Source organism: Nyctereutes procyonoides, unplaced genomic scaffold, assembly GCF_905146905.1.
Source record: "Nyctereutes procyonoides isolate TBG_1078 unplaced genomic scaffold, NYPRO_anot_genome, whole genome shotgun sequence".
Classification (NCBI taxonomy): domain Eukaryota; kingdom Metazoa; phylum Chordata; class Mammalia; order Carnivora; family Canidae; genus Nyctereutes; species Nyctereutes procyonoides.
Window position 1 is genome coordinate 2,297,793 of NW_026575153.1, and position 26,377 is coordinate 2,324,169.

Here is a 26,377-nt window from a genome sequence, read left to right on the forward strand (position 1 = left end):
ACAGTAGTCTGCTATTACTTAATACCTGTTTGTGTCTCTCTACTTGCCGATGAACTCCTCCAGAACTAGTTTGATTTTCTTGTTTTTCATGTTGTCAAATTGTGGCAGAGTGCCCATGGCCTGGGAAACTTTTTTTAAGCTTCTTCCTTTAGTCAAATAAAAGTGAAAATATATTTTGTAAAATATACTTTGTAAATATATTTTGTAAAGAATTTTAGCTTTTGTGTTTAAATACATAAGAACTTTTTTTTTTAACCTAAGAACTTTTTACAAGTATTATTCTTATTGGTAGGTCAGCTCAGTCTTCACACTGTAATAGTTAAGAAAAAACTGAATTCAGTGTTCACATAACAGACATCCCAGAGTCAGATCCATCTAACTTCAGTCCAGATCTCTTGCGTGCTGCCTTCCTCTGTGTGGCTTCACTCAGGCTTGCTGTTTCCTTCCCACTTCAAGATGGCCACTAGCAGTGCCATACTAGCAGATGGTCCTTTCAGCGATCATCTCCTTTCTGTACAGCAAAATCCCAGATTCCACTTCCATGATACTTGGCCATGTGCTTACCTGGGACCAGTAATAGTGGTCTCAGGATTGGAATCTTTGATGGGCTGGAGGGGAAGTGAATGGGAACCATATGGCCTGAGAGTGTAGGAGATGTTTCTGTCACAAGACAAGAGGAAATGAATGATGAGCAAAGGAAAACATGTTTCCACGACAGTATCTTCCATTTAACAGGTGATGAAACTAAGGCTCAGAGACGATATTGTCTTGATGATGTGGGTCTGCTGGTACTGAATCCAGTATAGTGTGCATACTATCACTTATGCAGTCCTTCCTGTAACGTGTCAATCAGGTTAATAGGTAATCACTAGTCAGAACTTCTTTTCAGATCCATAGCATGATACTCTGAGAATACAAAATCCTGGAAGCATGAGTCTTTTTTTCCTTGAAATTCAACTTGATTTCCCAATTTATGGAAAAGGCGACTTAATTTTCCTGACAGATCTTACGAGTGGAAGGTTTTCCTTAAGTATGGGCAGTGATTTCACGAGAAACAATCAAGTTCAGATAGCTTCCTCGTTTCTCTGTTCTCCTATTTAGAGGATTTTATTTTCTGTGATCTGGTGTGGTTCTGGTTTAGGCACTTTGGCCTGAAGGACGTGCGTGTGTTCTAGAGAATCGCAGGCAGGGGATCTGACCACAGCCCACGTTACCTTGGAGACATTTTCATAAATACTGTATGATTCTGCATCCACATTTGCACAAAACAATGTATTGTTGATGACCACATTTATGTCAGTTTAGGTTTATGTACTTTTTGATTCACTTTTTGTGGCATTCAGTCCGGAAGGTTTGGAAAGGATAATGATTTCACAAGAACTTGAGTTGAACCCGTACAGAGGAAGAGGGAGTTACGGGTCTGCCTTGAAATCAACGTGCTTATTTAAGTAGATTTAAAGAAAAACAGAGCATGAAAACAACAAATCAGCCTGACTTATCTAAGAGGAGTGGATAAAATAGTCCCTGCAGGAGGAAACCTGTAACCCAATCCAGTAGTTTATCACATCTTCATGAAACCTTGAAATAGCTCTATGAATTTATATTGTTTCCAAAAGCTATGTGAGCCGTGCTGTCTTGCCCTGCCCCACTGTGAACCCTGAAATCAATCCATTGCTCGCTCAAAGTTTGGGAAAACGATATGCTGCTAATGTCAATGAACTGGCTGCATTCTCAGAATGGTTTTTCACTCCCCAGTTTACTGAAGTGGAAGACGGAGAGAATATGCCTTCCTGAAAATAACCACATGTGCTCAAAGACTGAGATTTTCCAGGCATGAGTGCATTTCTGATAAAACACCTCCTTAACACGAGGAAACCGTGTTATTCTTCCTTTCCACAAATCGTTTGCCTCCTTTATATTTGTAAAGATTGTCAACTCTTATTTCTTTTTTGGAGGTTTGATAAAACAGAGGCCTTGGAGAAAAGAAAATGGATACGGTTCAAAGAAATCCATCTCCTGTAACAAGAGAAGACAGAGCTATATCTCCTCAGCGCCCCTCAGCTCTGTCCTACCTTTCCACAAATAACCCTCCTTGGCCTCAGTTTACATTCATTCTTAGTCATTATTTATATTATAGATACTCTGTAGAAGCACTTTATAGGGGGACAAAATGCAACTGAAGTTATTTCTGGCTCAAGAATAAAAGCTAGAAGTTGTTACATTTTGCAGTGGAGTTGCACTAGTTATCTTTCAGTATTTTCCTTACATCTTTTTACACATTGTCTTAATTGGTTATTACTTATTTGACAATAATTTTAACAGTGCTAATATCTCATTCGGTGTTGCAGTTAGCAATTTCCAAATTGCTCACACATATTTTATGCCTATTGTGTTTTATTATTCCTCTCCATATGGTGGACAATGATCTGCTAAGTCTGTTTCCTTTAACTTGGACAGTAGCTTTTCCAGGTGATTTAAACCAGTTATTATGAATATGTGGGTTGAATAAATTAGAAAGTAAACCAAATAAAAAAGCAATAAGAACATATAATTTAATCTCTTAAAAGATGCAGCGTGTGTACAATTATATTAAAAGGTAGCATTTATACAGTTCCCATTTTGACCTGTAAGTACTAAATTGATGTTGGTTCTCCTTGAGAAACTTCACAGAGCTTCTTCATCAGATGATTCTTCATCATTCTTCATCAGATGATTCTCTAAGTCTGTTTTGAATGTTAGTCCAAGGAAATTACTGCTACTTGGGGGCTGTGTGAACTTTGGACAAGCTAGTTGACTTTTGCTTTTTCATCTTCACAGTGATAGAGATAACAGCATTACCCATGGTGCTGTGAGACCTATAGGAGGGAATAAATCTAAAGTACTTAGTGGGGTACCTGGCCTTTGTAAGTGCTTTAGAAGTATTTGGGTTTTTTTGTAGTTGTCTTGATGTTGTCACTAACAGTACCATAAGAGAATCATGGACAGTGATTTGGTAAATCAAAGCTTTCACATTATTCAAGGCAGCATCACTTAAAAAGCACAGTCTTACCAAACCAGGAGTACCTAGATTCCTTTCCCAGCTCTTCCATTTATCAGATGGATGGTCTTGGGAAACACACTCAAACTTTCAAAACCCAAGTTTTGGTCCATGAAAAACATAAGGAGGGGCACCTGGGTGGCTCAGTCCTTGAGGGTCTGCCTTTGGCTCAGGTTGTGATCCTGGGGTCCTGGGATCAAGTTCTTTTTTTAATTTTTTTTTTAATTTTATTTATTTATGATAGTCACAGAGAGAGGGAGAGAGAGAGAGAGAGGCAGAGACATAGGCAGAGGGAGAAGCAGGCTCCATGCACCGGGAGCCCGACGTGGGATTCGATCCCAGGTCTCCAGGATCGCGCCCTGGGCCAAAGGCAGGCGCCAAACCACTGCGCCACCCAGGGATCCCCTGGGATCAAGTTCTACATCGGGTTCCTTGCAGGGAGCCTGCTTCTCCCTCTGCCTATGTCTCTGCCTCTCTCTGTGTGTCTCTCATGAACAAAAAAATTTTAAGAAAGAAGAGCATAAGAAGTTTATTATAAAAGTTGCATCCATAGGGTAGATAAAAAATGAGATGGCAATATGATATCATTAAATATTTTTTTAAAATAGTTTCATAAAGAAAACCTCCTTCACATCTTCTTAGACTGAGTCTCTGGCTTTGAGCAAGTAATGGTGGAGCCCATCATTAAATCTCATTCAATCTTTTGCCCTAGAGTTTGAGTACCCTGGATCAACAGCAGATGGTATGTGACTGATCTTTACATTTTTAAACAAAATAAAAAGTAATATTTCCTGTTAATTTTAAAATGTAGAAGAAGGTTTAAATTGGCAATGTGACAAGTTTTAATTTGATCTTAGCAGAGAAAATACCTTAGTAGTGCTGTATTTCCAGTTTTATTTCCTTTGATCTTCGTTTTTGTTTTCTTCTAAATATGTAACATTATTAATAGTGCTGCTTAACTCTGAGGACCGACATAATTCCAAAAACAAACTTATTAGGAATAAGTTCAGCTACACTAGTTGGTTAATCCTTTTCCGTTTTTGTCAAAGAATTCATTTATAGACCCCAACAAAAGTACTTCCAAATATAATAGTACTTTTCTTTTTCTTTTTTTTTTTTTTTTTTTTTTTTAGTTTAACTGTCTTTAAATGAGACCAGAGTCTTTGGAATTTGTTGTTTACTTGTAAACTTTTAACAGTGTTGAAGCATTTGTCATATTTCAGGATGTAGTCTTTATCTGAAACATCAAGGTAGACCTAGGTTTTGAAAGACTTTTTATTTTATAAAAATAGCTTACCTCTTTCAACTGCATGTAAAGATGGCAGGCTAGGCTAAAGTGACAAAGAATGCCTTAAGGGGAACTTTGAATGAATAACTTTGAAGGAAAACTATTTTCACCGAAGACTTGTCCAGATTTAATTAGTTACGGGGGTTAGAGGCAGAGAGAAAAGGCCAGGAGCCTAAAGGGATTTTAGGAGTAAAGTGTCAAGGAGAAGTGAGGTCTCACACGGAGAAGGAAGTGTTGCTACTTTAAGGTTTAATAATTTTGTAACCCAGTGTCAAGTATTGTGATTTCCAGTGGCAGGGGAGGTGAAAATGTGAAACATTAACCAACCCTGTACCTTGCTGGAGGTGGTTCATACCCTGTCTTCTATAGTATACTGGGTATATGCTCTTTCAAAACAGTAAATTTTGGAAGAATGCCATTTGCTCCATCAAAAGCAATAAAAAGTGGGGATATTGGTTCATAAACAGTACCCTCACACAATAAGTGAATTAATCATTTGCTGGCAAAGTCATGAAATGTGAATTTATATCTCATGTGAATTTATGTCACATATAATTTTTAAAAAGACCCACACATGGATCCAGAATTCAATAAGCAGAACTAAAGATAACAATGATATTAATAAAGATTGTGATGCTTGTTTGTTCCTGTTTTAAACATGTGCAGAAATTTTGGTGTCATGCAAACATTATTAAAACCATAAATGTGCAGCGGTTGTTAGTTGTTAATGTTTCTATTTTTAACATTGGATGTTAGCTTATCCTAAACATTGTAGGACAGTGATTGGAACATAGTAGGCATATGATAACACCAACTTTGGCAAGTGATGGATCAAGTGAGCCAGAGAATTTACTATGAAAAGTGGTAGTCAGCACAAAATATATGCATACATATTTCCTTTTATATTTTATTCCTATATCTGTATCCACACATATTTGCACATACATAAATAACTGCATAGAGAAAGGTCCAGAACAAAACACAGTTGGTAGAATTGGGGAGTGGGAGGTAGCTTGAGGAGTGAATTTCCATTTCTGTTTCTTTATTATAGAATTTTAGCAACTAGAACAAATAAAATTTAAAATGTGCAATTTTTATAAATAATAACATCAAAAAGGCAATAGTCTATGGGGTAGCTCAAAAAATAAGAAGATAAAATAAATTATCAGGTGAATTAGAAGGGAGTATTGAAATGGTGCTACAGAACTTACATAATCAGAAAATACATACCAGAGCCATGAAATCTTGAGATTGGCGTGGGATGTCTACTCCTGCCACATAATAGTCATGAAATATCAAAGTCACTCAGACTGTCTGGGCCTCAGCTTCCTCTTCTATAAAATGAGACAGTTGAACCAAAATTCTATGTAGATATTTAACTATGCAACAAATGACTTCTCTACAGCCATGATCAGTACTCACCCATGGTTTCCCCACCCCCCAGTTCTCATACAGCCATCCAGGCAGGGAGACAGAGCACAGAGAAATAAAACAATTCTCTGGGATCCCTGGGTGGCGCAGCGGTTTGGCGCCTGCCTTTGGCCCAGGGCGCGATCCTGGAGACCCGGGATCGAATCCCACGTCAGGCTCCCGGTGCATGGAGCCTGCGTCTTCCTCTGCCTGTGTCTCTGCCTCTCTCTCTCTGTGTGTGTGACTATCATATATAAATTAAATTTTTTTAAATAAATAAATAAAATAAATAAAACAATTCTCTGAGTATTTCTCCCCACCATCAAATCCCTGGCCCCTCTCCCACAGTCCCAAGCACAGTCATGATGGAAGCATAGACTTCTTGACTAGAGGACTTCTAGAGTGCTCTCACATTCTCAAATCTCTGCTCTTTATGTGTATGGTGTACTCACACCATGGATTTTTGTTCACACAGACCTACTTATCAACCTGTCTACCTAGCTACACTTTAAAAAGCAGTAGATCATTGGGAAAGTGACCAGGACCAGCACCGAGGTCCCAACTCACAGCCATGTTCCTTTTACCGCCTCTTGCTGACTCCTCTAAATCAGTCCCTGAAAGCAAACCTATTTTGAGAAGTGATAAGGTGCATGGTGTTGGCATAACGGGATATTATTAATGAGAAAGTACAGTCTGAATTTTGTTTATAAATTTTGCCCAAATTTTTATTTTTTTAAGATTTTATTTATTTATTCATGAGAGAGAGAGAGAGAGAGGCAGAGGCAGAGGCTGGTGGAGGGAGAAGCAGACTCCATGCAGGGAGCTGATGTGGGACTCGATCCCTGGGCTGCAGGCAGCACTAAACCGCTGCACCACCGGGACTGCCCAAGAATGAGGACTCTAAAGAGGACACTAATACAACAACTAAAGTTTTATTTTTCACAAAGTAGGAAAATGAAGAGTATTCACTTCTGCATTTGAAAAAAAATCTAGAAACTTACAGTATTAGGAATTTATGTATCTTTTCATCAGTTTACTCAACAAATGCCATTTTTTGGTCCTGCTATGTACCAAATATGGCTGGGTGCTACAGATTCATGAATTAATTACATGTCACTGTATTTATTATTTTATTTATTTTTTATTTTTATTTATTCATGAGAGAGACACACAGAGAGAGAAAGAGAGGCAGAGACACAGGCAGAGGGAGAAGCAGGCTCTATGCAGGGAGCCTGACATGGGACTCGATCCCGGGACTCCAGGATCATGCCCTGGGCTGAAGGCAGTGCTAAACCTCTGCGCCACTCAGGGATCCCCAGAGAGTCTATTTAAATACAGTTACATGGGCAGCCTGAGTGGCTCAGCGGTTTAGCACTGCCTTCAGCCCAGGGCATGATCCTGGAGTCCCGGGATCGAGTCCCACGTCGGGCTCCCGGTGCGTGGAGCCTGCTTCTCCCTCTGCCTATGTCTCTGCCTGTCTCTCTCTCTCTCTCTCTCTCTCTCTCTCTCTCTCTGTGTGTGTGTGTTTGTGACTATCATAAATAAATAAAAATTTAAAAAAAAATTAAAAAAAAATAGGGGATCCCTGGGTGGCGCAGCAGTTTAGCGCCTGCCTTTGGCCCAGGGCGCGATCCTGGAGATCCGGGATCAAATCCCACGTCAGGCTCCCGGTGCATGGAGCCTGCTTCTCCCTCTGCCTATGTCTCTGCCTCTCTCTCTCTGTGTGTGACTATCATAAATAAATAAAAAATTTTAAAAATAAAATAAAAATAAAAAAATAGACTCTCTGTGTAGTGGAGTGCAGAAAAAGTTAAGTGAAATGCAATGAAATAGCAAGGCATATTGTGCAATGTTAATACAGAGAGAAAGCAACAAACCCATGATGAATGAATCTTGAATAACTTCATGGAGGGGTTAAAACTTACAATGAACTTGGAAAGAAGAATAGGCACAGGCTTGGTAAAGGCACAGGCCAGAAAGGATACTTCTGGAAGATTAGAAGTGTTCGAGTGTATTTAGGAAAATGAGAGTAGCTCAATATCCACAACAGCAATATAACAAAAAACAATACAAATAGTTATCATATGTGAAGATCTATCTGTGGTCAGCTCTATGCTGAACCATTCCTATTGCTTTATTTCATGTACCCCACACACTATCACCACATTGTTTTGCCTACCCATTTTATAGACATGGAAACTGAGATTAGGTGAAATCTCAAAAGTCATACACATAGTAAAAAGTGGTGCTGAGACTCAGATCCAAGTCTGTGGGATCCCAAAGTCTATTTTCATAGCAATTACCCAATTCATAGTTATGAGAACACGAAGTCTATGTTCTCACCTGGACACAGAAAGCCCTGCACCCATTTATTCAGAAAGTATATATTCAGTTCCAAAAATTATAACAAGTACCAGGCTTTGCACAGTGGTGGTATTGTAACCAATGTGGTTTATCTGAGCCGTGATTATTGCTAATTGAAAACTTTTCCCTATAATAAGCACCAACTATTCAAAGATGAATATGAGCCAGTTAGTTCGCTATAAAACTATTATAAAATGCAGTGTTAGAAGTATTTGTAAGGCCCTAACAAATATGAATGTAGGACTAGGGGAGAAATAGGCTCTAGGCTGGCAGAGGCAGGAAAGGCAGAAAAAACTTCCTGGAAGAAATGATGCCTGAGCTGGAGCTTAGAGGCTGAAGAGGTGGCAGTAAAAAAGGAGAGGAGGGTCAGTGAAGAGAAAGTGTAGAAACTGCATGTTGTGTCCAGAGGACAGTAGATGGTATGTATTGCTGGAATGTAGAGAGGTCAAGGAATGGAGTGGTATGAAAGGAAGGTGGGATGGTAGATACACGTTAGATCATGGAGGAGCTTTTATATCATATTGATGAGTTTGCATTTATTTTATAGGAAATGAGGTTTAGGATTTTAAGCAGAGAAGTGGCTTAGATCTTGCTTTAGTCAAGAAGCAAAGGATACCGACTATGAGGCTTTGAAAGTGTTCTGGCAAGAAATGATGATGGCAGTGGAATCAGAGAAAAAGAAGCAGATTCAAGAAACTTGTAGGCCATAAAACTAGTAGGATTGTTGATTGTTTTTATGTTGGAAATGAGAAAAAGGAAAAAGTCAGACAACTCTTATTTGTGTAGCTTGGGGGAATCCTAGGAAAGATCAAGAATTTATAACTTTAAAGTTTCCTATATTCATGAAATCCATTATGGATATATGGAGTACTATATATTTCGGGTGTATTATTAATTATTTCACTAGATTTAAGGGATAATTTCTTCATTCCAAAGTCACTAAGAGTTTCTAATTTGCATGTGGAATCTGAGATTATAGTTTTTTAAACTATAACTTTAAACTTAAACATAAATTGCGTGTTCTCATTATAGATCGATATTATTTTTTAAATCTTAATTTTATGGCTGAACATTGTATGCATATTGCCATAGATTTTATTTTCATAGTTTCCAACATTTTTAATTTAATTTTTTTTCTTAATCTGGTGACATTTGTCTCCTTTGCTGTGTCTTCCTGGCACTCAGATATGTTCAGTTTCCTTTACATGTGATTCTTGAAATTCCTGGAAGCTGGGTTATGGATGCTTAGTTTCTTCATTCTGTCATTTTTCACATACTTGAAAATTTCCATCAAGGGGCAGCCCCAGTGGCGCAGCGGTTTAGCGCCGCCTGTGGTCCAGGGCGTGATCCCGGAGACTCGGGATCGAGTCCCGCATCGGGCTCCCTGCATAGAGCCCGCTTCTCCCTCTGCCTGTGTCTCTGCCTCTCTCTCTCTGTGTCTCTATTAATAAATAAATAAGAAAAATCTTTTAAAAAAAGAAAATTTCCATCGAAGTTAAAAAACATAGATTTTTTTGATAAGTGTAAATATATAGACATATATTCAGATAATTTGAATTATCATAATACTTTACTATGGAGAAGTAATTTGTATTTTTCATAGTTCTTGTAGCAAATAATCAATTTTAGATGTGTTCACTTAAATTGAGGAAAAATTTTAGAAGCTACTAGATATATGATGCAGCTGGACAACAGTAAGGAATATAAAAATGACTGGGACTCTCAAATTGCATTAAAGGATTTTGACAATTGAACAATAAGAAACAGTTATCTCTGGGAGGATTAGAAGTAGATTTTCAATGGCATTGAGATAAGCAGTGAAGAGTCAATATGAAATAAGACATCATGTGCACAGCAACATATGCATGTGGGAAAACATTTACAAAGCTACCTTAGTGTGGAATATAGAATTGCCAACTTTAGCTTTGGTGGAATGGTGGTAAATGAACTGAAAACTGAGTAAATTTTTGGCCTTGTTCTGTTGAACACAAAGTTTCCAGCAGAAGTTGTTATGATTCCACCTTCCATTTAGACATGGGATAGCTGGAATTGAGAAAGAAAGTCAGGAGCAAGTCTGCAGCAAAGCAAGTCAGTAGTGTAACTCTTGTAATAATCCATTTACAAGTGGTATGGACTTCACTTTAAGCAGTGACAATGAAAAGGAGAATAGAGTTTGATGGTGAGAGAGACAATATGGAGTTGACATTCTTTGTACACGTAGATGAATTGGACCTGACGGGGAGGCAGTACTCCAAGCATCTGACTGTGAGAATGATATTACAATCAGAAAAAAGGAGTTTAGTCAGAAAGAGAAGCTAGTTTTAGAAGGAAGATATTCATCTGATGTTGATGCTAAGGATAGTGTTGAACAAAATAAAGTATTCCAATCCCGTAAAGCTTTGAGTTTTGTGGGAGGGAAAAAGAAAAGAGGCAACTAACTTAGCAAACAAGCTGATTTGAGAGTGATAGATGATAAAGAGAAATCAAATAGAATGATGTGTTCTTGAAGAAACACATCAAGAGACTGAGATTGGGTAACCAGGAATCTCCTTGTGCAGGAGACGTGTTGAGCTGAAGCCTAAATGGCAAGAGGAAGAGAGATATTTTCTAGAGGAATGAAGAGCTTCTACAAATGCCCTAGGGTAGGACTGATTTTGATGGGTTCAAAGATACAAATACTGTCTGTCTTCAGAGTGATGAAAAGGACATGAGGGCAGGAAATGAGACATAAAGGCCAGCAGCAGTCAGATCAGTTGGGTCCTCATTGGCCTTGGTAAGGAATCTGATTTCATTCTTGGTCAATGCAAAGGCATCAACAGATTTTAAGAAGCAAGGGATGGAGTGGAAGATGGTGTGTGTGACATGATCCGATAATTAAAGCCAAAGTTGTGGATGGGATGCCCAAGGGAGAAACTAAAGGAGAGAACCTCGGTAAGACTGACTGTACTCAAACAGCACAAAACATAGAGAAAGGTCAAAGTTACAGGATAAGAAGCAATCTATTGCTAATGCACAGTTCCCAAGAGAGGAGAAAGTTTCAAAAAGGAGTGAGTAGTACAATGAAGTCAAGTGTCAAATGAGGCCAGGAGGTTGAGGAGACACAGTAATTAGATGTATCATATTATTTTCCACACACAAATGTTTTAGATTCAACTTTGCTTACTTAGTGAGAGAATATATTTAGTCAAAGGCTGTTACATGTCATGATATATGACATTAATACTTGCATAGAAGATATATATAATTTTTTAATGTGGGGATGGGATCCGTATAATTTTTTAATGTGGGGATGGGACCACCTTTTAGGTATATATATTTCTATTATATTTTGAGTAAGGATTTCTTCTCATTATTTCTGTTGATAGAATAATTCCTATATACTTCTATCTTATATAGGAACTTAGTTAGGAACAATAATTCAAATGGAAAGGAAAAAAGAAAAGAAAACCTTGAAGTCCATGCCAGGCACTGGACTAGGTATTGGTTATGCAGAAATGAATCAAGATAAGCACTGTTCCTAAAGCTCTGAACTTGCCTTTTAGTGGGGAAGAAATAATAAACAAGGAGAGTAGAGAGCAGTGCGAGATGGTATAAGGGACTGAAGTCCAGGATTTGGAGGTGCGGAGGCCTTCAGAAGAAAGGATGTCTGATAACTGAAAATTGAGTAAGAGTTACAAAACAGGGTGGCGATGTTGTGGGAAGTGTGATGGCTAGTTTGATTTGCCGCCTTGGCAAGGCTGTTACCGGGTTATTCAAACGCTCATCTAGGTGTTGCATATTCTTTCTTTCTTTCTTCCTCCCTCTCTCCCACCCACCTTCCTTTCTCTTCTCTTCTTCTCTCTCTTCTCTTCTCTTCTCTTCTCTTCTCTTCTCTTCTCTTCTCTTCTCTTCTCTTCTTTCTCTTCTCTTCTCTCTCTTCTCTTCTCTCTTTCTTTCTCTTCTTTCCAAAAAGTGGCATCATTCTATGCAGATTGGTCAAAAACTTCTTTATTTGCTTAGATGACTAATGATTGCCCTTCTAATTTAATACATACAAATCTGCTCCTTATTTTTATTGGCAAAAGAGTGGGACATATCATAATTACCTAACCATCCCTCAGTTGATTTTTAGTTGGTCTCATTCAAATAGTTAATTCCAGCTGACTTCAGTTGAAATTTTTCATTTATTTTTTAATAAACAGTGCTGCAGTAAACATATTTGTGTACCTATGTATATACATGTACACATGTCTATTATATATACATATATAATGTATATCCATATGGATATATCCATAATGTATATAGATACATATCCATACACATATACATATATATGCATATACATACACGTATATATATATATATACACATACATACACACACACCTATAAATGCCATTATGTCTGTAAGATACATTCCAAGAAATGGGATAAACTATTTGGAGGTGTGCAGAGATTTAATTTTTTTTATATTGTCCATTTTTCTCTACCATGGTGCCAGTTTATACTATAGCCAATATATGCAGAGGCACATTTCCCCCACTCCTCATCAATCATACAATATATTTTAGCTAATCTGATGAGCAAAAATAAACTTACCATCATGCTTTACATTGTTTTTATTAAATTAATTGAGAAAGGGAGTAAGTGTATTTTTGAAAACATTTTTTTAAGATTTATTTATTTATTTATGATAGACACAGAAAGAGAGAGAGAGAGAGGCAGAGACACAGGCAGAGGGAGAAGCCGGCTCCATGCCGGGAGCCCGACGCGGGACTGGATCCCGGGACTCCAGGATCACGCCCTGGGCCAAAGGCAGGCGCCAAACCGCCGAGCCATCCAGGGATCCCCTGAAAACATTTTCTAAGAGCATGGTATAGACCATGTAGCAGAGGTAAAGACTGTAGGTAGTAAAACATTTAGGAAGACTTTATATTAGTAAAATTCAGGGATCATAAAGGCTTAAACTGGGGCAGACAGAGAAGGTGCCTCTCTTTCACAAGTAAGTGCATCTCCAATAGCATGTTGACTCCATGTCACCATTAATCATGTCTAGCATGATTTTTAAAGTATTTCTTTAAAAGAAGAAAAAAAAGTTTTTTTTTTTTGTTTTGGAGTTGGAATCGTGCAGTACCTCCAAATTGTGTAATACATTTAAGGCATTATGTATTCAGCTACTTAAATTTAAATGATGAATCCATTAATATGTTGCTTGAAATATAGACCATAGTCTTTGTCTTCCAAAGGATATTTTAATCAAAATGTTAAAAATAAGCTAGAGTCTCATTCAAATAGTTAATTTCAGCTGCCTTTTGTTGTAATATATCATGAATTATCTCTCTGATGGATGGGCAGCCAAATGCAGATAAAATTAGCTTTGCAGTCATTCATTTTAAATTGCTCTTGAATCATTTGGAAGTAAATTCCATTTCAGAAGAATACGCTTCAGGTCTCAGACAAAGAGATAATAGTCCTATATTTTATGATATAAGCAATAATAGTTTAAGTCTTATGATTCAGAAATATAGAAACTTATGTATTAAGTTGATGAAAATTAAGACTTGATACATAGCAATAAAACCAGCAACCTAAGCCTCCTAGATTGATGTTCATAGCATAATATTTTCCTGTCAAGATTTAGGTGGAATGAAAGTCTATAAAAATAATACATGTTACAAAGCTTTCTCTTCTTGTATATAAATGGAAAAGCAAAGGCTATTTAACAGAAAAGGAAATATTGAGATTTATCTCATAATAAGATAAAAATGGCAATATCAATATTGGGTAATGATAGAAAGTAGAAAATTAAGTCAAGTGTTACAGAAAGGTGAAATGAATAATAATGTTACATCTAAATTGAAAAGGCAATTATACTTTTAAGTTAATAGTGAATTCAATGTACAGAATAAAACCAACTTTGGAAAATTTACTTTGTTAATTTAAATGAACTCCATGCAGGACACTTGTTTAGTGATTTTATTAATCAAGTCATATGACCCAGCTAGCATAGTGCATCCATATCGGCGTCTGGGGTTTGCCTTTATACAACATATAATAATTTGGGATAAAAGGTATGTTGCCAGAAATAAGTTCATTGTCTGAAGTTGCTGTTCACAAATTGAGTTCCCATTATCTCTCTGAAGATTTCAGGGATCTCTGGTTATTTATATTAAGAGATAAAGTAGTAATAGGATGCACTCACTGATCTCCCTGCTGAAAAAACAAATTGTTCTTTTATAGCTTCAAGTTTTGTAGCATGTCCTTAATAGTGTCAGAAAGCCAGTTTATTTGGATAGTAAAATGAATTCTACGCTAGCAGATGATCTCAGTAAATAGTCTATCAACTCAAGGTAGAATCTCAAACCTTGTTATCTCCATGTATTGAACTTCAAAATCTCAAACTGTATTATATCCATGTATTAAAGAGTCTTCTAGTGCCCTGAAAGATTTAGTTTCAGTGTGGTGGGGATTTTACTTGTTTTCGATTAGACACATGAATGGGCACTGGAGTACATCCAAAGGGAAAGCCGTGAACAAATAAAATTGCACACTGTCCCTTGCACACCATTGCAAACACACTTCCTTAGAGACCTATTTGAAGACTGAGTTTCTTTCTCTGGAAAGCCATGATTCATTTGGAAGACATCTAATCACCATAAGAAGCTGGGGAATAGCAAGTAAGTTCTAAAACAAACATCCACTACATAGTTTTAATTCTCAGATTTTTCCGTGAAGTAGAATGTTTGGTTAACTGACATTAGTAGACAGGATCAATTTTGTGGATATGTGACCTGTGCTGTCACACAGGACTCTTCATTTAAAGTTCATCTGTCACCATTTCAGAATTCTTAATACAATGAGAATCCCCAAATTTTCACTCTGCACTAGGCCACACAGATTTTGTATCCCGTCAGGTTTGTAGACCTTACTACTGTTACAACCTCTGGTATTTGTAAATTCATATGAGGTACTATGAACTCTAAAATATCTTGTGAACACTTTCTGAATGATCACAGTTGCCATTTGTGTAATATTCATGCTTTTATAAGATTGTTATTGACCTTCCTACAATGTACCTGGCACTGTGGCAGACTTAATGTAAAATAAAAATGAAAATTATAATAATTCCTGCCTTCAAAACAGCTTTCATTCTAGCACTGTTTCTCAAAAGCCAGAAATATTTAACAATTGGTAATAGTTACATAAAACTTGTTACCAAAACTGAAAAGTAGATCCCTCCATATGTGTGCAAGGCAAATGCATACATAGTGCAGAGGAGCTAAGCATTCATGAAGAGGTATTTGTAGATGCTCATTTGCAGATGATCATTTTTTTTCTTGTTAAATACATGATATTTGGAGATAATAATTTCCCCTGTTAAATACATATGGCTGTAACCATGTTGGATATTTAAATACTCATAAGTTTTCCTTTATAATTTTGATTGAAGAGAAATGGCTTGCTTTATTTTCAAAACATACTCTAGAAAAAAAATTAAGATGAAATTCCATGAAAAGACAATTTCTGAAATTAATGCTGATACTTACCATTGCTGTCTAGAGCAAAGAAAATATTGTCTTAGCATACTTGACCGGATGGTGGGGGATATTGTTTAGGCCATTTTACATGGTTGGGCATGGTATCCAGGCCACCTGTTGCAAATGAAGAAGAATTTCCAAGCAGAGCTAGGATAATCATTATCCCACTGATAAACATTCCATTCCCATTTTGTCAAATTACCCCATTATACTTATCTTACTGTCTCAAGATCTTGAAAATTATCTTTATCATTCCCATCCCCTGAATTGAGTATTAGAAGTAATGTGCCATATTGCCTAATGTTATTTTATCTAGGCATAGACTTAAACACTGTATGTGTATTATAAGAAATAGTAGGAAACTAATATGTTGTCATTGGTTAAGGCATCTCCCCAGATCAAACTTAAAAGATGGAGTTTATGCAAAAACTGGAATAATATGTAAAAGAAACATTGGATTTACCACATGATGAAAATATTTCAAATGATGGAAACCATTCCTTAATAAGTTGCATAGTGAGTGTTATTTAACAAACACCTTGAAAAATCAACATTTTATGAAGCTTCAAACCAAGCCAGAATTATTTCTTTTCACTGATAGTAAACACAATTAAATACAAAATTAGTTTGTCCATACATCTCTTTTTTTAAAGATTTTATTTATTTATTCATGAGAGATAGAGAGAGAGAGAGAGAGAGAGAGAGAGAGAGAGAGAGGCAGGCAGAGACACAGGCAGAGGGAGAAGCAGGCTCCATGCAGGGAGCCCGATGTGGGACTCCATCCCGGGTCTCCAGGATCACACCTTGGGCTGAAGGCAGCGCTAAACCGCTGAGCCACCAGGGCTGCCCTACATCTTTTAAATACATTATTGAATTATTACTATTTTTTGCAGCACTTAACGGAACCCTTTTTGAGTTGAAAACATATGTGTGACTTTCCGAACTTCCATTAGTCTCTCCAGTAGTTTACAGTAAAGTAATCAGAAGGGAGGAATACATGCTTTTGGCAAGGAAGAGTAATCAATTTTTAGTGCCTGTCTTTCTGTAGGATGTGAATACATAAGCATTTGGCTACAGGTAAAGTAGTATACAGGAACGTGATATTTTACGATCATAATTCCTTCTAAAAAAACAAATCTCACTTTCTGAAATGATGACTGAAAGGAAAGCTTTTGATATCTTGCAAACTTAAATAAATACATTGTTACAAAATACATACACCTTTATATATGCATAAATATGCAGCAGTGTTTTAAAAAATTGAATCAACCCTCTGCCTCCTTGAGTAATAGTAACAAAAAACAACTATCATTTTACTGAATTTCAGTCTGATATCTATTATCACATATAACAATAAGTGCATTGGGGGAAAAAAATAACAAAAAGTGAATAAGGCCTTCAAGACCTCAACTTTATGTTGATGGATCTGTCGATACCTTACTTCCCCGTTCCTTTGCCTTTCTGTTTTGAGTGTTCCTGCATATTGATTAAAGAGGCCGAAGTTGATGGAAACAAGGTGATTCTTTAGTTAGCTGACAGTTTGGATCCTTGATGTTCAACAATGGAAAAACCAGAAATGATGCCCTGCCAGAAGCAAGCAAATTAAGGAAGTGATAAAGCCAGCTGCAGGAAGCATCATTTACATCCCAGTGTCAGAAATTTATAATTGTGGAGAGCTTTGAAAGCTAGCTGTGTCTGTGATGCAAGCAAGCCAATTTGTACTGCAGAACATATTTGCAGAAATCAAACATGGGTACTCTTCCACAACTATCCTATGAGCTAGATGGAAAAAGTGCCAGGCCAGGTTTCTTAGCAGACCAATGTCCATTTTACTAATGGCCATATCCCCAAACAGAGCAACTAAATGAGCGATGAAATGAGTTTTAAGATAATATATGCACAACCAGTCTTTACCCATACTGTATCATGTATTTGCTACTGAATGTGTATACTTTTAAAGAACTTGTAAAAACTTTTAATTGTGACCTCACCCTTTAACATTACATATTAGGCTGGGGTACTTAATCAACTTACAGAATGAATAATAGTTTTGCTCTCCACTATCTGTCACAGGAAGAAAATTATCTGGTCTCACTTAATTTCAGTGTATCAGAAAGCCTTTGCACCTTGACTTTTCTGAAATATGATAGTAGGATTTTCTGTGCACTTTTTAAATTTTCTGTTTCTATTTGGAATCGTACAGAACCGACATTATGAAAAACATTCCACAAAGTGTACAAATATCTCAAGTGGTTTTGGAGTTTTGTTTATTCAGTGGTTTTGAAACAGGAGAGTGGAAGCAATATATTTGATAATTTTCAGTGCTATAAAAAACAAGATTATTGACTATTGTTCTTCATGATAATGCTCAGTAATATTCTAATGAGAATAGGTTTGACTAGTCATATCATACACTTGGTATTTGAGGTGTAGTTTCCAAACAAGACCAAACATCATTGCTAGACTCTAGGCTCTACTATCAATCTACTATTGACTGATAATATTATTATCTATATTTGCAGGGCTGAAAATAATTCTGAGCTCAGTAAATATTCATTTTTAAGGAATGAATAAATGAATGAATATGTCATGCAATGGCATCTTTTGAAAATAAAGATAGATTTGAATCTGTACCTAAAGATCATTAATTTCTTGTTCCTCATGTTCCTTCTCAGCTTCTTGTAAAGAACTTAATGTTTACCTATGAGCCTTATATTTTTCAAACAGATGTTTCTAATGAAATTGTTTTTGCTTTTGTCAGCTCTCAAGAGGAAAACTGTGTAGGGGGAGGTATAGTACTATATTGGGAAGATCACAGTTTTTGAGTGAGACAAACCTGGGTTTTGATTCCAGTTCTGCTATTTACTATATGCATGCTCAGGGCAACATATTCATCTTCTCTGATGTTGAGTTTTGCCATGTGTAAAAATGAGAATAACAACCAAAATATTAATTGAGCAATCAGTCCATAGACCTAATGTACTGCCAGTGCATAGTGGCCACACAAATCCTTAATTAGATTATTTATGAGTCATTATTTTTATTTTTTAAAGATTTTATTTATTTATTCATGAGAGACACACAGAAAGAGAGAGAGGCAGAGGCAGAGACACAGGCAGAGAGAGAAGCAGGCTCCATGCAGGAAGCCCGACACGGGACTCGATCCCAGGTCGCTAGGATCACACCCTGGACCGAAGGCAGCGCTAAACCGCTGGGCCACCCGGGCCACCCATGAGTCATTATTTTTAAATGAATAGCAAGTAAATGGCAAGTGGCTACAATGACGTGAATGTTTTCCTCTTTCTTCTTGTTTTGCCAGACGACGACTTTTTTCATGAACTCCCAGAAACCTTTCCATCTGATCCACCTGAACCTCTACCACATTTTCTTATTGAGCCTGAAGAAGCTTACATCGTGAAGAATAAGCCTGTGAACCTGTATTGTAAAGCCAGTCCTGCCACCCAGATCTACTTCAAGTGTAATAGTGAATGGGTTCATCAGAAGGATCACATAGTAGACGAGAGAGTAGATGAAACCTCTGGTGAGTTTTCCACTGCATTTTTAAGATTCACTTACTACTTTGGCATGTTGTCACACAGTTCTTTCAATTGTGAGAATAAAAGTATTTATTATCCTTCGGCAAAAGTTTTGGTTCAGTTTGGGTAAGATTTAGTGATCTCATTCCATGCAGTGCAAAGTAAAATGGGATGAATAAATCTTGACTTGGTTCCTGATGGACATAGTTCTTGCTTAAAAAGATAAAAGAAAAAAAATGAATAGACTGAATGAATGGCAAGTGCTGTAGTAAAAGACGAATTTCACTCAAGTGTCACTTCTGGTGTCAGGCCTAAATATCCTGGAACATATTTTTAAACTATTTGTAAATGTTGCAAATTCAAAGTATCCTGTGACTTTAACTTATATCTAAAAATAAATACTAATTATCTAACTCTTACTTAAAGTTAAACTGAGAGTGATTGAAAATAGTGAGAGTGTGGGATCCAGGAAGAGGTGAAGGGGTGAGTATAGCCACCATCTGGGTGGGTCTTGATCATATTATCATTATTCCTGGCCTGGTGAAAACTCCTGACTTTATTGCTCTGTAAAAATTATCCCTAACATTTAAATACTAAAGGCAGAGAGAAGATAAAATAGAGTTTATTAGATCAGCTAAAAAGTAAACTTTCTTAAGAGCATCTTTTTACTTTATGATGGGTGACTTAAGATGGTTGTGAAATCTCCTAGAGTTATAAACTAGAAAGATGTGTATCATTTTATAGTGGTTTAAGTGCTTATGCTCTCTAATAGGGAGAAGAACAATTTGAATTTTCAGATCCATTCTAGATCTATGATCTCATAGTATTAAGACGTATAATTTGAATATTCAGATTTCACCAATCAACATTTCCAAGCTAAATAGGAAGCATTTAAATATCTTTATTTTCTTTCATAAATATCTCTACCTACCAAGATAGATACATGTTTCCAAAATCTAAATCATAATTTGTATTTATATCCAAACATCGGATTAACCAAGAACAAGCAGGGACCAGCTCTTGAGGGAGATCTGTGGTCTCTAACAAGACAAAACACTAATAAAAACCTCATATTGAGGTGATGGGACATAAAGAAATGGAGCAGACTGTGAGAAGACAGAGAAAAGGCATCTTTTAGGAAAGCATGTGAAGCATATACTGTTATAACACAAATGGTCTTAGAAAATCAGGTGGCAGCTCTACATAACTGTTTGTCAATTTGTGAATCAATATGCTCACTGCATGCAATCTGATGGCTGTAGAAATAACTAGGTACCCAACTGTACAGTAGCTTACTTTGGGGAATTGTCTCACCTCTCGTTCTAATTACTCAGAAAATAACTCCACCAGATGTCTACCAAATCTCAAGTGAATTAGTTTTATTTGTTTCAGCTCATTTACTTGTAAAGATTTCAAACACACAAGTTTTAATGGTAAGAGGAAAAAAGAAAGCATCTCAAAAGCTAAGATGAAAGTCACAAACATATTTAAGCTTGTCTTTATAAATTAATGAAAATGTCTATACAGAAGGATGAGAAGTAAAACCAAAACTGCTTTGACATTGAACTCCTCTGCCAGCTTCATGCTATGTTGGTCATATATATATATATATATGTATGCATGTGTGAATATATATATTTTAGTAAGAAATTTCCCTTCTTAAAATACTATATTTTTTATTTCCACATAAAATTAATATTGCATATATCAGTTATTAAAAATACCTTGTAAAAGCAGCCATAAATGGAAATATCTGGCATGTTTTTATTCAAATTCAGGGTGGGACAGATAAGAGCTAAGGATGGAATTGGGAGCTTCAACACTTGTACATTGCTCCTCAGGTTCATGGATGGAGTGGAATGTAATATACCTTTTTGCTGTCTTTCATGTTCATCCAAAACTTTCAAAGAAAACCAGCATCCAGACAAATGTATTACCTTTCAAGTTAGAAAAAAGATAGAGATGTCCTCAGATATCAATACTAACTGTTATGTTCTTAACATACTAGCCTGTGCAATTAGGCAAGACAAATAACTGAAAAAATATAAAAATTGTTTTAAAAAGTGGAAAATGATCATTTTTGACCAATAATGTGATTTTGTATATCTGAAAAAAGTGCATTTTTATTTTTTTAAGATTTTATTTACTTATTTGGCAGAGAGAGAGGAAAAGCAAAGGCAGGCCAAGGGAGAGGCAGAAGCAGACTGCCCATGGAGCAGGGATCCCAATGGGCTCAATTCCAATCCCAGGACCCTGGGATCATGACCCGAGTCAAAGGCAGATGCTTAACTGACTGAGCCACTCAGGTGCCCCTGGGAAAAACACATTTTTAAATTTTAAAAATTGAAAAAAAGTCAAGAGAATATAGAAAAGTGTCTGAAAAAAAGATTCATATGACCCATCAACTTTTCTTTTATAGGTAGACAGTCAGAGTATAATGGAATAAAAGATATCATTTACAATAACAATGTAAAAGAAAATATGTATGTATAAAGTTAACAAGAAATTTGGAGAATTTTAGAAAGAAAAACATTAAATGCTACTCAGAGTAAGAAAAATGCAAGGAAGATAAGTGAAAAACTTATCTTGTTCTTGGGTAGAAAGACAATATTTTTAAAATATTTGCTGTTTATAGGGGCACCTGAGTGGCTCAGTGGTTGAGCGTCTGCCTTCGGTTCAGGTTGTGATCATGGGGTTCTGGGATCGAGTTCTACAACGGGCTCCTTGCAGGGAGTCTGCTTCTCCCTCTGCCTATGTCTCTGCCTCTCTCCTTGTGTCTTTTCATGAATAAATAAATAAAATCTTAAAATATATATATTCATTTATAAATGAATCCTCAAGTCACCAACATTGTATGAAAAGTAATTTGTGAAAATAGCTAGAAGATTTCTGAAATAAAAATATAATGAGGGAACTCCAGATCTTTATAAATATATTGTAAAACTAAAGAAGTGAAGAGTTTGATCTGAGCAGAGAATAAGACATACAGATTAATGAATTAAAATAGGGACCAGGAAATACTCAGTTAACTTACAATGTGTTAAGATGGTTTTTCAGTCCATAAGGTTTAAGGCAGTTGGAAATTAAATGAATGGATGAGTGAATGAATGAACTAATGAAGAAATACATAAAGCTTGGATTTTATCTCATTTGTTAGAATAAAATAAATTCTTGATGTTAGGGTTTAATTTCATCATCATTAGTATCACCACCACCATCATCATCATCACTAACATCAGTAGAAGAAAATTTTGGAGATTTGTAAATTGATTGGTTGGTTGGTTTCAGTGGTGGGCAAAGTCTTTTTAGAAGTCTTATAAGAAAGCATTCTCAAATTTAAATATCCAAAGCAAGTAAACCACAAAACCAAGGGACAAATACACACAGGAACATATCTGTGGACATACATTAATCCAAAGACTGATTTATGTATTACTAGTTCTTAAAGTATATTTAAGAAAAAGATCAGCAACTGAATGGAAAACTGAGCAGAGGTTGAACATGAAGACACAGGAAAAGAAATGCAAATTAGTAAATAAGCATCTAAGATGTCAAGATCAAAACAGTAAAGAGTGTTGGTAAAGGAATGGGATAGGGACTAGCTCATTCTTTGTTGAGGAGATTATAAATTGGTACAAACTTTTTGACGGCCAATTTGGAAATACCTACCAATATTTAAATGCATACACCCTTTCACTCAGTAATTACAAACTTAGGATCTAAAAAGAAGATTCCAAATGAGCACAAAGACTAAACTGCAAGGTTGTTCATTGCACCTTTATTGCAGAGACATATTGAGGACGGTTGTCCCTACATGGATTATTGTGATGCTTTTTACAATAATGAAGTTTCTCCATATGTGAGGCTGTAGAAAAATCTCTCACATAAAATTCGAAGTGAAAACAAGAGTACAGAACAGTGCATGTAATATGTCCTCATTATGTAAAGGATGCACATATATTTTTGTAGGCATTGGGATGTTTTGGAGAAATATATAATAGGCAGTTGACAGCTCAAAATATGGGTTGATGATTTCTTTCATAATAAGTTTAGTTTTTTGCCCAGTCCTGTGAATGTGTTATTTTCATAATAAATAATGAAACCTGGAAAAAAAAAGGCCAAACCATTTTATTGCATCTCTTTACCTGTTATCATAAATCTCCAATCTGAAAAAGTGTTGGTGGGAAATTTGTGGGCTTCTTATATTAGAGCTCTCTGCTTTCCCATGAGTTCAGAAGCATTATACATGGAATTTAAACTGAAGTACTTGGTCTTGGAGATTTTTTTTCCCCCTGAGGTTGGATTCACTTGCAACTTTGGTTCTCAACTCTTCACTTAGTAGTCTGACTATAGTCTTATTGGGGATTTAGTGGTTCTTAACAGCAAGAAAGGTTAAATGCATCAAGTCTTGAAATATATTACAAATCAGAGAAATTTCTTGACATTTAAAAAATCAAATTGGTTCTCAGATAAAGCAGGAGAGAGAGAAGTCACTGCAAATGAGGTCTTTTTTCATAGATACTCTGCCTTAGAATAATATTTGGGAGCACGTTCAGCAGGAATCAAATACATTGAAAAAATCAACTACTTTCTCTAAAATCCTCCTCAAAGGTAACTTCACAATGAAAAACTGCAAAACAATAAAACCAGAAAAAAAGAACAGAATTTCTCCTCCACCTCACAAAATTCTTCCTTTTAAATTATGAAGGTGTTAAGTAGTTCTGAAATACCGAGCAAACAATGCTTTGTACTCACTGAGCCAAGCTACACCACTGTTGATAAAATGTAGTGATTAAAGATCATATATTACTGTTAATGTTTGCCTTCTATCATTTATACCCCATTTGCATTTCTTGCAAATATGTAGTAGAAGAAACAGAAAAGGGGAAAGCAGTATATATTCAGTGGTTTTGAAAATGTCAATAGCCAAAAGCTTTTGATTTGGTAATATGGTAGTAAGTATCGATGTTCTTTCAGAATTCCACAGAAATCTTGATCTGCTCAAAATTGTATGGTTGCATTTTTAAGAAAAACTCAGGCGTGGCTGCTTGCTTTCTATTTACTTGAAGTCTTTTCAACCCCTGTTTCCATGGTACCTAAGATTTAGCACTGAAAGGCAAATATTTCTCCTCTACCAAAAAAAAAAAAAATGCAAACGGGGAGTTTACAAAACCTAGGTCAGTTTGAAATTTTAATAATCCCAGAGATTTTTTTCCCTCCTCTTCTTTAATTATTCTCACATTAGCAAAATATTATCTGTAGGACCAACTCAACCACAATAAAAAGTTTTCCAATATTTGTACCGAATGCCTTACATGTATTATGTAATATAGTTATCATGACAGTCTTATGAGATAATCTCTGGAGTTTTCCTTTTGTGAATGAAAGTGCTGAGGCTCAGCAAAGTAAAGAAACTAATGTGCCCCAAATCACATAACTAGAAGGTGGCAGAGCAAGGGTATGAACCCAGCGCTTTCTGATTCCAAACCTTTGCCCTTGCCCTTGTACCGGGTAGCATCTCCCTAAATTCTGCCGTAACTACTGAACACATTACAGCTTGTCTAAAAGAGATATATGGATACATGTTTCCCTTTTCTTGAGAAAAGAAAATCTGGTTCAGAATGTCAGCTAAATATTTATCTTTCATGCTTTCACCTGCCTTCCTGTGTCAGATTTTCTGTATCTGAGCCCTTTCTCATTCTGGAATACCTTGAACTAGTGCTTAGGATTTGATTCTTTTTCTTCTTGAAGCTCTTTAATATTTTGCTGATTAACAAATGAATGAGGGATCCCTGAGTGGCGCAGCGGTTTGGCGCCTGCCTTTGACCCAGGGCGCGATCCTGGAGACCCGGGATCGAATCCCACGTCGGGCTCCCAGTGCATGGAGCCTGCTTCTCCCTCTGCCTGTGTCTCTGCCTCTCTCTCTCTCTCTGTGTGACTATCATAAAATAAAAATAAAAATTTAAAAAAAAAAAAAACAAATGAATGAGCCATAACATGGAAAAAAAAAGACTCATGAAGAGAAGCTATAATGGGGCACAAATTTAAGTGAATTTGCCTTTACTCCAAAAGAGCTTTTGCAATATGGTGTCTTCACTTAGGTCCCCGTTTGTTGCAAGAGTGGCACAATTGAATTTTTCTTCCTCCTCTTGTATGCCTGTTTCAGATACCTCTTCTCTCCATCCTGTCACCAAAAATAGAAACGTCAGCTTCATCCATTACTCCAACGGCCAAAGTGATTATCAGCTACTGTCAGTTCTCAGAATTCTCTTGCAAAACATCCTTCTGTTCTTAATTCTTACTGTTATCCCCTTGATATATATATAGGCCTCCTTTATCATATGCCTCTTAGATGATTTAGGTTTAGGTAGCCTCCAACACCTTCTTGGTTTCAGTCTTTTTCCCCAACAAACCATTCTCCAGATAGTTGTGGGCCTAAAGCAGAGATCCAAGTAATTATATCATGCCATTTCTTAACATACATAATGGTTTTCCTGTGTCCATGGAATAAAGATCAACTTCATTGATCATATACTCAAAAACTTCAGTATAATCAGTTCCCAATCAAACTTGCTAACCTTCTTCTAATAGTTTCCTTTTTACCATATGTCCTAGACATTGGGCAAATTTAGTTTTTCCTCTTGAACTGTGTTGAGTGAAGCACCATTGTCTTGTAAGTGCTATTGGGGAAACAAAAACAAAAGAAACAAAAAACTTTGTGGTCAATACATTAGGAAACACTATAATAATTATATACTCCTTCTGGAGACAGTATAAAGTATATTTTCCTGTAAAAGACCCAGGAAAGCTCTGCATTGGAAAACTTTTTAACCTCATCGTATTTGGCAACTGAACTCCTTTTCACAGAACTTCTATTAAAATATCATGAGACATTAATGTCATACCAGGATGTGATTTAGGAGAAGCTGCTCATACATTTTCAAAGGGCAACTAGATGGGATTTATTTAAGTTGTATTAAAATGAATGTGAACATTCTTTTCTTTACATTTTGATGTCTTGGAATCATAGAAACTTTAAGTTGGGAGATTTTGGCAGTCATTTACACTCTGCATTACTGGCATGCTATTCATTAAATTGAGTTTAATCAGCTTTCCATTATCTTGATGTACTGGTCCTATTTAGGTCAAATGGAAATTTAGAAAACAAGTCTGCTTACTTCCTGGGTTTACTAATGTTAGATACTTGAGAAGGACGGTTATGT

General features: G+C 36.3%; 1 protein-coding gene and 1 non-coding gene across 2 annotated transcripts in view; both read left to right on the top strand.

Annotated features, from left to right (window-relative positions):
• UNC5C (unc-5 netrin receptor C) overlaps nucleotides 1-26,377 on the top strand; it is a 350,439-nt gene that overhangs the window by 183,132 nt on the left and 140,930 nt on the right. Inside the window, exon 2 of the mRNA XM_055313260.1 lies at nucleotides 18,938-19,159. Within this exon, the coding sequence (XP_055169235.1) occupies nucleotides 18,938-19,159 (222 nt within the window). The remainder of the gene's footprint in view (nucleotides 1-18,937; nucleotides 19,160-26,377) is intronic.
• Nucleotides 8,152-8,296, top strand: LOC129501955 (U4 spliceosomal RNA). The gene has a single exon (XR_008662859.1). It is a non-coding gene; the product is annotated as a U4 spliceosomal RNA (small nuclear RNA).